This window comes from Primulina eburnea, chromosome 4 (assembly GCF_022965805.1).
Source record: "Primulina eburnea isolate SZY01 chromosome 4, ASM2296580v1, whole genome shotgun sequence".
Classification (NCBI taxonomy): domain Eukaryota; kingdom Viridiplantae; phylum Streptophyta; class Magnoliopsida; order Lamiales; family Gesneriaceae; genus Primulina; species Primulina eburnea.
This window is the reverse complement of record NC_133104.1, coordinates 37,333,863-37,347,571: the sequence shown is the minus strand read 5'-3', so window position 1 is coordinate 37,347,571 and position 13,709 is coordinate 37,333,863. Positions and strand designations below refer to the sequence as shown.

The following is a 13,709-nucleotide window of genomic DNA, read 5'->3' as shown; positions in this document are numbered from 1 at the left end:
CAAGTTTGCAAACTCGGCTCCCTTGTCCTTCTTGTATGACACTGCGAAGAATCTCTGATAAAACTCAGTTCTAAATACACTCCAAGTAATAGTCGTACCTCGGTGTTCCAATGCCCTCTTTGTCGTAACCCACCAGTTCTTTGCAACATCGTGTAACTGGTGTCCGATCAACTTCACCCTTCGCTCGTCAGTATACTTTAAAGAATCGAACATCATCTCGATATCATCCAGCCAACTTTCACAATCCACTGAATTTTCAGTTCCTTTCAGAGTGGGTGGATGGAATGATTGGAATCTTTTTAACAGTGTCTCCGTTGGAGTGGCTGTAACATCCATGGGAGGGTTCGATGTACTACCCTGTTCCGGTACTCTTCTCGGAGGCATATCTGAAACTCAAAAGGGTTAGCAATCCCAAACCATAATCCTGTTTCAGTTCTCTTCCGATCATCTTACTGCTGATCCAGAATTAGCTCTAATTCATATTCAATAACACATGTTTTCAAATCAAATCAGATAAACAGATAAACATGTATTATAAAGCAGTAAATCATGCTAGCAATCAAAAGCAGGAAAGAAAACACATTCTACCCTGCTCACTAGCTTCTATCTCAATCTAAAGGATCTATCGCTCTGATACCACCTGTTGTGGTGACCCGGACGCTAATCAAGTTCTTAATCATCGTTGTGACTAATTAATCAATTATAAAACATGGTCTAAATTTTTTTCTTTTAAAATACGGAACGTAGTGACATAAAACATACATATATACTTCTCAGTATATAAAAGTACAAATCCTGTACCACATACATTTATTCAACTAAGGTTTAAACAGCTAATGTCAAGTGTCCAACCCTATCTCTAATCCAAGTCCGGAGCCTCCACTCTAATCACGATCTTTCCTCATCTCCTGGACCCTGATCCTGTCTCACATGTTGTCATATACACATACAGACAAGACAACAGCCGGATAACTCCGGTGAGAATAAATCCCAGTATAAATCAACGAAACATGCAGTCATATAAACAAATATAAAGCATATAATCAGGTAACAGATATATGTATCAAAATCTGAAACATAAACAATCATAGACTGTCGACAATGCTCATAACTCTATCATTCAGACTAGACTCAATCCTAGTTTAGGGATCCCGGTTTCCAGATGTGGTATTCCTATATCGACAAACAGTAATAGAAAAGACTCCAGTTCTATCCAAGTCGATATAACCAAACATCCAGTGTCCAGACATATCCGTCATAGACAATGGTCTATCGCCAATACACTATCTTGTGACATCGTGCAATGTACCCGTGGTTACCCCACCACTATCAGGTACTTCTGTCACAAGATTACTCGACTAATGCATGCTCCTATAAATCCATAGAACATGCATTTAATCAAATCATTACACACAATGATAAATAATTAATAAGTATGTGATTTAGGGAAACTCAAGTACATCCTACTTGAGTCGATGTCCCAATACCACATTGACTTATACCTTTCTTTCGTAGTGTCGATCTGGAATTTAAACTCTGTCAATCCCTCAATCTGGCACTGGCAATATTAATAATATCATATTGTTGGGTGTAATAATTGTCCTTGCTTGGTAGAGCGATCGAACCATGGTGCTTGTGTTGTTGTGCGGTTTAAAAGATTTGAGTTGCACCATTACCACTAGTTATAGCTTTTGGTAAAGCGGTAAGCACTCGGTCCTACAATTGGTATCGAAGCCAAGGTCATGGGTTCGATTCCCATTGATTGCAAGGATTGAAATTATTGGGAGAGAGATTGTTGGGTGCAATAATTGTCCTTGCTTGGTAGAGCGATCGAACCATGTTGCTTGTGTTGTTGTGCGGTTTAAAAGATTTGAGTTGCACCATTACCACTAGTTATAGCTTTTGGTAAAGCGGTAAGCACTTGGTCCTACACATATCAATATACTGCCTACATCAATAACAATCTGATTACTTTTGAATTTAATTCAAATCGTCGGCATAACGGCACAATCTCAATATCTCCGTCAATACCATATCAACATACATCAATTACCAATTCCTAACTCATGCCCAATACAACCTGTAATTCATTCATAATTCAAATCTGTCCGATTTCAAATCAATATAATCTGAAAATTCATAACAATCCCATAATCAATCTGTTTCTTAATCTGACTTCGATTCTATGATTTCTAACATATCAAGAACATCATATATGAACTCCATTCAATTCTGACAATATCATAATTTCAAGACATGTCAAAATGTAGTAAAACTTACGTCCAGTTGTAGCCTGTGTCGCTAGGAACTCAGTACCGAAGTCGGATTCAAAATCGGATGGACGGATTTCTCACAAAAGACGTAAGGATTTTGCACTCTTTTCCCCAGAGCTTTTCTCAACTTTTGTTACTGATTTTCGAAGGGATAAACGTTATATATATTAGTGCATGCATACGGCGCGGTGGCATCATTTTCACAAAACACATTGCATCGCGGGTGCGGTAACTGCTGGACCGCGGGTGCGCTCCAACACCGCGGGTGCGGTCCTGTTTCTGACGCGGGTGCGGTGACCTTACTGTACCAATACATAAAATTTCCAGAAGCACGACCGCAGGTGCGCTATGTTTCCTACCGCGGGTGCGGTGATCATTCTGTAAAAATAGCATACCCTACTGCCTCCTCACCGCGGGTGCGGTATAATTTGAGGCGCGGGTGCGGTGTTGCTTCGGCAACACATTCTAAAATTCAGAATAAATGACCGCACATTAACTTAAATCGTGTCTCCGTTGGCCTTTCCATAATCACGTTAAATTATAAGTCAATAATCGTTAATTAACAGTGATTAATTTTTGGGCATTACACCACCCCCCTTCTAAACTCTTTCCTGATTCTAACACAAACAAATGCACCCCATGTTTATAGTTTGAACATATAACAATAATTGGCAAATCTGAATTAAAATATTGTATATGTTAAACTATAAAGTTTTGTCTTTTTAAACCATCGATATTTATTATAAGAGCTCTAGATATGATATTAATGTTTAAAAGTGTTTAAACTCTTGTTTCAATATTTTGTAGTATTTTTATGAAATAAACTCGATGACAAATGAAGCATATAAATAGCTGCTATGAAATGTGTGTTAAGAGAGGAGAGAAGTCGCACGAGCAAACACGAGAATTAAAGATTTATATCGAAGAGAGCAAGTGTTCAAGCCAAATAATATTCTTGTGTTACCGTGAAGTGTTGAAGATACGCAGACACAACAACTAATAACAGTGCAGATTAACGTGTTGTTCATCAAAAAGATTTTCGGCTTTACAAAAGTTATCAATAATTTTTGTTATTTAGTTTGATATTCGTTTTGGATGCACTTTTTTATCTTACTTTATTAAGAGTGTTAAGAGTTTCTTTTATTCACTAGTATTTTTTGTTTGTAAATTTAAAGTATTTTCTAGTGAATCTTTTGTCACGAGACATCACACACTTGTGTATAATTCTTTGTATGTTATTTTAATTAAGTAAAATTTTGTATGTTGAGATATTATGTTGTGTGTTGTGTTAGAGTTACAACAAAGCAATGTATCATGCCTGGTGCTCTAGTCGTTCACCATGTCTCATTGAAGTTTTAATATATTACTTGTAGAACCCGATCGATCGACCGACCGAGCAAGGGAGCATCGCCTCTAACAAATTAAGTAAAAAGTTTAAATATTTATACGTGTAGCAACGTCAACTTGTAAAGATATAGTAGTTCTCATGTAGGCGTTTTATCAAACAGATTAAGCTCAATAAACAAAAGACTACCATCCAGCACAATTTTATCTACCGAATTATATATAACTTGCATTAAAATTTTAAAATTTTATTAATATATATAATTATTAAAATGAATTATGATATTAAAAGATAGTTAGTCTAAATAGCTCAAATTTAATAATATAATAGAAAATAATATAGATATTAAAACTGGTATACCATAACGGAAACATTCAATTTTAATTTCGAATAAATGAATGTGTTTTTTTAAAAAAAATTAGGGGGTAAAAGCTTTGGAAAATAAAATAGAATTATTTAAAATATTTATTAATATAAAATATATTCATTTATTTAAAATAAAATTAAGTTCACTAATCATTTTCAAAATTATTGATATCACGTTTTTTAATCATAAAAAATTGTTGAAAAAAAAACCAAAAGAAAAAAGTTGGCCTATTTCTCTCTCACGTCCAAACTCTTCCTCTCTCCCACACACACCTATTCTCCAACATACATGGCGGAAAAATTAGGGCAAAATTAGGAAAATGGGGTAAATCGGCCGTTCCTCTCCGATTATAGCCCACTCTGTTACTTTCCTACATAACGGCCGGACCGATACCGATATTGCGAACCATATTAAATTACGAACCCATTAGGTGTTTGAACTTTGAAGTGTCTGGCTTAGATTTTATGTGCTAGTTGGTATGTGGTATACTGGTATTCCAGCTGTTGATATTATTGAAGCTTTGTCCTTTTCTTATATTTGTGTGAGCTTGATGTGATGAACAAATTTCAGAGGCTCGAGAGGTGAAAATTCAAGGAAAGGTGTATCTTTTAGTCCGAGAATTGTATTCTGAGCAACTGGACAGGAAAACATGTCTCAAACCAACTGGGAAGCTGATAAAATGTAAGCTTCTTTATCCTGTTTTGGTGTTTGTGAATTTTTGTACTGCCAAAATTTGGGTTTTGTAGCCTTTTAGAGTTCCTATTAAATTTTCGTTCATGTTTAATGTTCAACTGGTGATTCCCTGAATTAATTGTTCGATTTCTATATGAGGTTTTGCTTCTTGAACATCTTCGTGCTCGCTATTTCTTTGACCCATTCTTTTCATGCGTCAACCAGGACGATCTGTTGTTATCTTTCCCATGAAGTATCAGTCTGCGTAAAGAACAGGGGTTTTTTTTCCTTGTATTCTGGGGTTATTAAAGCTTCGAAGCCATTTATCTCTTTGTTGTTTGTTCATTTTCTTTTTAATTTTTTGTTAGACAGACATGAGCAGCCTAAAGTTCAGTGAAATTCTTTGGGTCCTTTGGGTCTCAATTGATTTTGGAGTTCCCTTTTGGTTCATTTTCCCTTTTCCTAGAACATACTTCTTGTGCTATATAGTTAAGTTTCCTCTTGACCCAGGGTACTTTATTATTATATACTGATGCATTTGAATTTTTTACTTCTAGGCTGGATGTCTATATACATGATTATTTAGTGAAAAGAGATTTGAAGGCCTCTGCTCAGGCATTTCAAGCAGAAGGAAAAGTATCGTCTGACCCTGTCGGTAAGTATTTAAAAACCAAGTTGTGGATAATAGAGATTCTTATTTAAGGAGTCTTCTTCTATCAATGTTTTGTTAAAATTTTACTCTCACTTCAGCTATTGATGCTCCTGGTGGTTTTCTCTTCGAATGGTGGTCTGTGTTCTGGGACATATTTATTGCCAGGACAAACGAGAAGCACTCTGATGTTGCTGCTTCTTACATTGAGGTTGGAACTCTAAAAATTTAGTCCAATCACCATGCATTTACTTCAATCTTGTATTGAACACCAGACTGCGTTCTACCTTTTCTTCTTTCCTGCCCATTTGGCCATTCAAATTTTTTTTTGACATGTATGTTGTTGACATCTAATTTATGAACATTAGAATCTGTTTCCTTATGTATTTATGTTATGAATAATCTCTTTCTTTCTTGATGCTGAATACATTGAAATTTGGTATATGGCACTTAATAGAAGGTGCTGATGTTTTTCTACAGAAAACAGTTCCCTATTTGTTTTTGTTTATTTTACTTATGATTTCTCACCTGAACTATTTACAGAATTTTACGCTCTCATCCCTTGAATATGTGGTAGTTACAAGGAATCACCAATAAGCGACATAGTGTTATTCATTCAACAGTTTTCAGCACGTTCAACATAGTTTTTGCTCATCTCCATGAACCTATTATTTGTTCTAGAAACAAAGTGTTCAGGTGCAGGAATGATATAAATTCTCGAGAATTTTCAGTTTCTACCATTCATTAGAAATTCAAGACTTTTCAGTCTGATTTCTAGCACTGTTGTGGTGTTGAAATCTATAATTTGTTCCACTTCTCTGAAAAAAACAGTCTCAGTTGATGAAAGCAAGGGAACAACAGCAACAATCACAACAGCCACAACACCCACAACAGCAGCAGTTGCAGATGCAGCAGCTTTTATTGCAGCGGCAGGCTCAGCACCAGCAACAAGCTCAGCAGCAACAACAGCAACAGCTGCAGCAACAGCAGCAACATAAACAACAGGGACCTCAGCAGCAACTGCGTGAGGATGCCCCCCTCCTAAATGGAACTGCTAATGGTATTTCTGGAAATGATCCTCTTATGAGACAAAATCCAGGTACTGCAAATGCATTGGCAACCAAGATGTATGAGGAGAAATTAAAGCTCCCTGTTCAGAGAGATTCACTGGATGATGCGGCTATGAAGGTACAAGTTACATATAGGGGCATGGTGGAAATTTAAGTTTATTTTCAATTGCTAACTGTGCAATGGTTAATTTCAGCAAAGATTTGGCAATAATGTAGGACCGATTTTGGATCAGAATCATGCTTCAATATTGAAAACAGCTGCAGCAGCTGGCCAACCTTCTGGGTATTTTCAATATGATCTGTTGATAATAAGATTTTTTTTTACTGGTGTGGACGTGGATAAGGGAGTTTGAGAGGGTGTAAAGTCTTGGTTTAGATTAGAATGAAATGGTTCAGCTTCCTAAATGGTGCTCTTCGTTTTGTATGATCTTAAAGAACAAATTCAAGCTGTATCCCCCTAGGTGAATTTTGTCACGTATGCTTTTGCCAACGATCAAAATCCATTTTCTCAGGCAAGTGCTGCATGGCACAGCTGGTGGATTATCCCCCCAAGTTCAAGCACGAGGTCAACAATTTCCAGGGTCTACACCAGTCAGTATTATCCTCTATTCTTCTCTTCTAAATTTTTTCTAGTCATGTTTGTACTTGCATGGATGTTATTAATTGATATCCATAAACAGGATATCAAGAGTGAAATGAATCCCATCTTGAACCCCAGAGCTGCTGGCCCAGAAGGATCATTCATTGGAATCCCTGGTACACTTTTATGCATTGGTTGGCTACAAATAGTTTATGTTTTGACTCTGAACACATGCACTGTGTTATTTCTTCTTCTTGTTACGAGTAATATTAAGTTGGTACAGTGAGTAATATCTTATATCAAGATGAGGGTGTGAAATCCAACAACTCTGATAGAGTTGGAACATATTAGTGTCAATTATTTAATAAATTTATTGATTTGTGCTGTATAAGCTGTAATTATATGATTCTTATTGTTGTAGGGTCAAATCAAGGTGGAAACAATTTGACGCTGAAAGGATGGCCTCTTACAGTAAGTATATTATGGCTTTACCTCAGTGTTTTGTGAACATAATTGACTAAGCCACACTTTATGTGGACTTCTCAGTTGTGACACTGCAGGACATGATCTTGACAGCCATGGTAGCTTTTCCTACGTGATAATTTATGTGGTTAGACAGGTTCTTAACCTTCAAGAAACCGGTTGAGGTTATTATATTTTGGTGGTTTGGTCTTCACTCGACAAACCATGACATTCTAGTTTAATTAACCCAAATTCATAGTTCTTCTGTTACTAAACAATGGTTGTCTGTTGTTTTCAATGTCAGCAATGCTGCTTGGTATCCAATGTCTCATGAGATTAGCTAATAGCTTTTATGTGATAGAAATACTAGTTTCCATGCTAAAACTTTGATACCTACCCTTTTCTTAGATGCAGATGTGCAACTGATTCTTAATTGTCAAACTTCAACTCTTGTTTTTAAGTTGGAGATCGATTTTGGCATATGGTTTTAGGATTTTAATTAATCAAGCTGCATTCACACCTTGGTTTTGTTGCCAGAACAACCTATTCCTTAATCACTTATTATTTTATGTTAGAATTTTGAACGAGATTAGTGAAGGTATGCAAATTCATGTAGAGATCAACTTGTTTCCTCGATTATGATCTCATCTTTCATTTAATATCATGTGCCTGATAGGATCTTGATCAGCTCCGTTCTGGACTCATCCAGCAACCAAAGTCATTTATGCAGGGTCCTCAACCTTTTCATCAATTGCAGATGCTGACACCCCAGCACCAACAGCAGCTCATGCTTTCACAGCAGAATATGACTTCCCCATCTGCCAGTGACATAGAGAGCAGAAGGCTGAAAATGCTTCTAAATAACCGAAGTTTGTCCATGGGGAAAGATGGTCATCCTACTTCGGTTGGTGATATAGTTCCTAACATTGGAGCCTCATTGCAAGCTTTGCCTCGTGATCCAGAGATGTTAATGAAGGTGCCTTTTCCTCGACTAATAATTGTTACATTTACAATTCATATTTATGTGTTTGTTGGTTGTTCATGTCATGCCACTCTGTTTAATCGAGAGAGATGAGCAATGCAATTATTACATGATTCTTGGATTCTATTTATCACTGTGTTTGTATGTTGTGTAGTTGAGGATTGCACAACTGCAGCAGCAGCAGCAACAACAAAACAGTAATCAATTGCAGCAGCAGCTTCAACAGCATGCTCTCTCAGGTCAGCAGTCTCAGAGTTCAAATCACAATCTCCAGCCAGAGAAAATAATGGGTACCGCTAGTGTCACATGTGATGGCAGCATGTCAAATTCTTATCGTGGAAATGATCAGGTCTATAAATTTTAATTTTTTGAAAAGATATTCTGTATCCTCATAGTGGTTTTTATTTACTATGAAAAATTTTAGTCCCTTCTCTATGTCATGCAATTTCAAAAAAGCCATGATATAGAGAGGATGGTCTGATTTGACTGTTGGAAAGTTATACATCGTGAAAGCATATTAATCGAAAAGCATATTGATCGATGCACCATGTAGATGTATAAATATTCTTGATCAGTTAGAAATTAAAATTGCAACTACATAATTAGTCTATGAAGCCATTTTCGATCGAGCAGTCAATATAGATAATGTTTGAAAATGGTCTTGCACTGACTAGCTTATTAGTGTTCAGTCTAGCTAATGCGTTGTTGGGCTTGAGTATATTCCTATTAATTGGGTTAAGATGTCAACGAGCTCATTGATAATTTTGCATTAAGCAGTGCTAGACTGATCTGATTATATATTGCTAAAAGCTCTTAAGAAACCAGCATCAGGCTTTTGTGTCACTCTTAACATGGAGTAGTTTCCTAACACGACTTTCATGCATTCAAGGTATCAAAAAACCAGGGTGGAAGGAAGAGAAAGCAGCCTGTGTCATCTTCCGGCCCTGCCAACAGCTCAGGAACTGCTAACACAGCTGGTCCATCTCCAAGTTCAGCTCCCTCGACACCGTCAACTCATACACCTGGAGATGTGATGTCAATGTCTGCTTTGCCGCATAGTGGCAGTTCTTCAAAGCCCCTGATGATGTTTGGAGCGGACACTGCTGGTAGTCTTACATCACCATCAAATCAATTGGTAAGAGCATATCACATGTCTCATCTTTGGCGAGTAAAGTGTGAGTTCGATTTTTGCAATTTCTTGGAATCTATCTTTGGCAGTGGGATGATAAAGATCTTGATCAAGCTGATATGGATCGTTTTGTGGACGATGTTGAAGACAATGTTGAGTCCTTTTTGTCTCATGATGATGCCGACCCTAGAGATGCAGCTGGCCGTTGTATGGATGTTAGCAAAGGTAAGTAAAAAGATTTTTTTATGGAATTTTCTCTAGCCTTCATTCAAATTTTTTGGAATTTACAGTTGTAAGCATCTATGGTGATGATTTATTGTGTTTAAACTCTATTTTATTACAACAAATGCCAATTTTCAAAGTTCCTCTAATTAACAATGATGTTCTCTTGTTTTTGACTTGCTTTTCTTTTTTTTGAGGGGGTGGGGGAGTTTTAATCTGCCAAATATGTGGATGAGTTTTTGCACAATGATGTTTCCAGACATTAAATTCTTGGTATCAATCAAGAAAACTTTGACTTGGAAATTTTAGTTTAACAAGCAAAAATTTTGGAGATTGTTCAAAACCTGACAATGTTCAGTGTACATTCATTAAAATATCAGTGCATTTTTTCAGTAATAATATGCTGTAAAGAACTTAATCTCTGAGTTGATTTGTGTTGTCTGTCATGTGACTACTGCTAATTGTGATTTGGTTATATGAAGCCAGAATCATGAACTCTTTCAAGCTTTATCTGAGTGAGCTTGAAAGAAATTGAAATTGAACGCTAATTCTTATTTGTAAAACACCAATATGTTCTGATTGGACGTTTGTGCTATCCAGGGTTTACATTTACAGAAGTGAGTTCAGTTCGTGCTAGTGCTAGTAAAGTCGCATGTTGCCATTTCTCATCTGATGGGAAGTTACTTGCTAGTGGTGGTCATGACAAGAAGGTGAGAGTTGCAATTGATAACAATTATTTACATTAGTAGAACAATTTTTTAGCAATCTATAGTGCTTAAAGTCGCAGAAGAAATGATATGAAATTATGTTTGAAATGATGCAGGCTGTGTTGTGGTTTACCGACACATTGAAGCCAAAAACTACTCTCGAAGAACACTCGTCACTTATTACTGATATTCGCTTTAGTCCTAGCATGGCACGCCTTGCCACGTCTTCTTTTGACAAAACTGTGAGGGTCTGGGATGCAGATAATGTGAGTTGATGATGCTTATATCAATTGCATGGTCTTATGCTCAGTCTGGGAATTTCATTTTCCTTTAATTTAATAATCATGACCTTTTCTATAGATTTTATTCATTACCTGGGTCCTTTTGTGTGTCTTTGGTGTTCTGGTTGCATTCCCCAGCAACTGTATTTCTTGTGTGCTCGCAAAGAATTTTTCCGGCAAACATTTAGATTTTCGTGCAAATTCTTTTTCTCTTGCGCATTGTTTTCTTCACTCCCAATTTTTTAACTCCCGACCCTTTGAAATAGTGGTGGAGCCAAAAGTTTCATGCAAAGGGAATAGAGCTAAAACTTGAATAAATTACAGGGAGTAAGATCATATTTTTGTTTGTATGTAAACATATGTATAATGCATATAAAAATATGCAAATTTATAGGACAATTTAAGAGTGGAGGGCTACTGCTCCTGTCACCTCCCCCAGGCTCCACCATTGTCTGGAATATTCTTGTGTTTGTAGATATTATGTCAAGTCATCCTTATTAGTGGCCTTTACTGCAGCCTAGCTATTCACTTCGAACATTTACTGGACATTCGGCGGGTGTGATGTCATTAGACTTTCATCCAAACAAAGAAGATCTCATCTGTTCTTGTGATGGAGATGGTGAGATAAGATACTGGAGTATCAATAATGGTAGCTGTCCAAGAGTTTTCAAGGTGAAAGATTGAAATAATTAAGTAAATCAGATACTTCCACGTTCAATTATTTTTTCCTTGTCGAACTTCGCTTTCTCATTGTTTACCCCTTTCGGGCTGTGTATGTTATTCACATATCTGTTCGGTGTTGAAGACGTAATTTACATCATTTACAATCTTTTGTTGGTTTAGGGTGGCACGGCCAGAGTGAGATTTCAACCCCGTTTTGGAAGATATCTTGCAGCTGCTGCTGAGAATGTTGTGTCAATACTGGATGCGGAGACTCAAGCGTGTCGACATTCATTGAAGGTCTTATTTTCTCATCTCCTTGAAGTTTGGATGGTTCTATTTTGTTTCTGCCACATAATATATGATTTATAAAAAATTGCTAGTTTCTATTTTAACCGGTATTGCGTAATTTTGTTGTCATTATTATTGTCTCAGGGTCACACAAAACCCATTCTTTCTGTATGTTGGGATCCATCTGGAGAACTCTTGGCGTCGGTGAGTGAGGATTCGGTGAGAGTTTGGACGTTGAGGTCTGGAAGCGAAGGGGATTGTTTGCACGATCTTAGTTGTAATGGAAACAAATTCTATTCATGTGTATTCCATCCTACATATTCATCATTGCTTGTTATTGGTTGTTACCAGGTAAGATTATTACTTGGTTTTTACCTTTTGATTCTTTCAGTCATTGTCAAGGTTGTTATCAATATAGGGTTGCAATGAATTGAAGCAAAACGAAATATTATCGGTTTCTTGTCCTTTGAACTTGAGCTCAAAATTTTTTATTTGGTCCGAAGACTCAAAAATTGAACTATTATGCAGCACATTTGTCTCAATTTAGAGTTTGAATTTGAGATCAGTTCATTTAGTCTTTGAGCTCTATTAGAGAGCTAGAGCCTATCGTTTGTTTCTAAATATGGATATGGTATGGATATATTAAAAGTGGTGAATGAACAAAATAATTTAGATTGGAAATAATTTCTTACATTTTCGTGCACGATTTGAGATTGACAATTCAGAAGACAGGTGTGTAAATAACATTCGAGTAGGCTCAAAAAGTTCCCTAGCAGCTGGTGCTTCTGAGCTAGCTCGGTTCAATTTTCCCTGCACGTTATAAAGATTAAATTTTTATTACTATAATTGTATTTATTTGCAGACGCTCGAGCTTTGGAACATGGCAGAGAACAAAAGTATGACCCTCTCAGCACACGAAGGATTGATTGCTTCACTGGCTGTATCGCCAGTAGCAGGGTTAGTTGCTTCTGCTAGTCACGACAAGACCGTTAAATTATGGAAATGACAATTTTATATCAATCCTCTCATCCCCCATACCTACATCCTCAGTATTCTGCCATTTCTCATAAAGTAGTTTGTGTTTGACGTGTACTTCTGGTCTGCCTCGTTTTCCTGTCAAGTTCCATGGAACTGTAGAAGAATTAGTACCCCAACTGTTACTCTGTTTTTCTTCGTTTGCTGTCGTTCTTTGATATATTAAACAGTTCAGAATTTAGTCAGAATTGGTTGTCAAGTTGTGCTATCTGGCATTCAAGTTTTTATTACTTATCTAACTTGGAAACTGAAGAATATGTGTGTGTGTGTGTGTGTGGCGAGAATCTTCTTTGCAGCAAATTTTCAGAGTTTTGTGTAGGAGTACTTGTGTGGCTAAAATTTGTGCCTGGGATTTAATTTCTTGATGAGATCGGGGAAACCAGTCGATTTATTTGATACGAAAACGAGGTTTGCGGAACAGAGATTGTCATACGAGTCACTTGTTTTGAAATTATCGGTTTCAAACACGTTGCGGGTGCCCTGGCTGGCTTAAATAATGTTTATGTGGGCATCAAGACTAGACTGGTGAAAATGATTACACTTTTGACGATGCAACACTCATGTTTACTTTGTTTATTTTGTGTGCGTGCGAACTGAGAGGAGGGGACTCAGATACTTGTTTGCATATCATCAAAGGCTGCGTGCCTATTATGAACGACGAGCGAACCAAGTTATGTGTATCATCATAGTCCCTTGAGGATTCTTGATCATGAAGAACAAAAACCCAGATGAAAATTGTGCTCAAACTCAAAAAAAAAAAAAAAAAAAGAAAAAAGAAAAGAAAAGGAAAAAAAAAAAACAGTCCAAGAAATTGATTAATACAATACTCGTGATAATTTCGACTACGTAGTATCCATTTCGTTTGCTTCGTCTATCTGTGGACTAAGATATTTTCATATCATCAAAGGCTGCTTGCCATTATGCACGACGAGCGAACCAAGTTAGGCGTATCATCATAGTCCGTTGAGAATTGTTAATCATGAA

At 36.7% G+C, this 13,709-nt stretch overlaps 1 protein-coding gene across 4 annotated transcripts; it reads left to right on the top strand.

Annotated features, from left to right (window-relative positions):
- Positions 1-4,260: 4,260 nt before the first annotated feature.
- Positions 4,261-12,955, top strand: LOC140831079 (transcriptional corepressor LEUNIG-like). 4 transcript variants are annotated; one of them, XM_073194845.1, is made up of 19 exons: positions 4,261-4,461; positions 4,556-4,666; positions 5,215-5,312; positions 5,408-5,517; positions 6,138-6,494; positions 6,571-6,659; positions 6,889-6,967; positions 7,057-7,132; positions 7,378-7,427; positions 8,095-8,394; positions 8,555-8,749; positions 9,290-9,535; positions 9,619-9,754; positions 10,352-10,461; positions 10,575-10,724; positions 11,256-11,411; positions 11,583-11,699; positions 11,835-12,041; positions 12,553-12,955. In XM_073194845.1, the coding sequence occupies exons 2-19, from the start codon at positions 4,635-4,637 to the stop codon at positions 12,694-12,696; spliced, it is 2,652 nt and encodes an 883-aa protein (XP_073050946.1). In that variant the 5' UTR covers positions 4,261-4,461; positions 4,556-4,634; the 3' UTR covers positions 12,697-12,955. The 4 variants fall into 4 exon arrangements, with proteins under 4 accessions (XP_073050946.1, XP_073050948.1, XP_073050949.1 ...); XM_073194847.1 differs by having other exon boundaries at positions 4,261-4,476; XM_073194848.1 differs by having other exon boundaries at positions 4,262-4,461; positions 8,149-8,394.
- Positions 12,956-13,709: the final 754 nt, after the last annotated feature.

Bases quoted from the DNA above. Each gene is read 5' to 3' on its own strand.
- LOC140831079 (XM_073194845.1), top strand. From the start codon at position 4,635: ATGTCTCAAACCAACTGGGAAGCTGATAAAAT. The intron at 9,755-10,351 runs GTAAGTAAAAAG...TGTGCTATCCAG, and splicing joins TTGTATGGATGTTAGCAAAG to GGTTTACATTTACAGAAGTG. The intron at 12,042-12,552 runs GTAAGATTATTA...ATTTATTTGCAG, and splicing joins TTGTTATTGGTTGTTACCAG to ACGCTCGAGCTTTGGAACAT.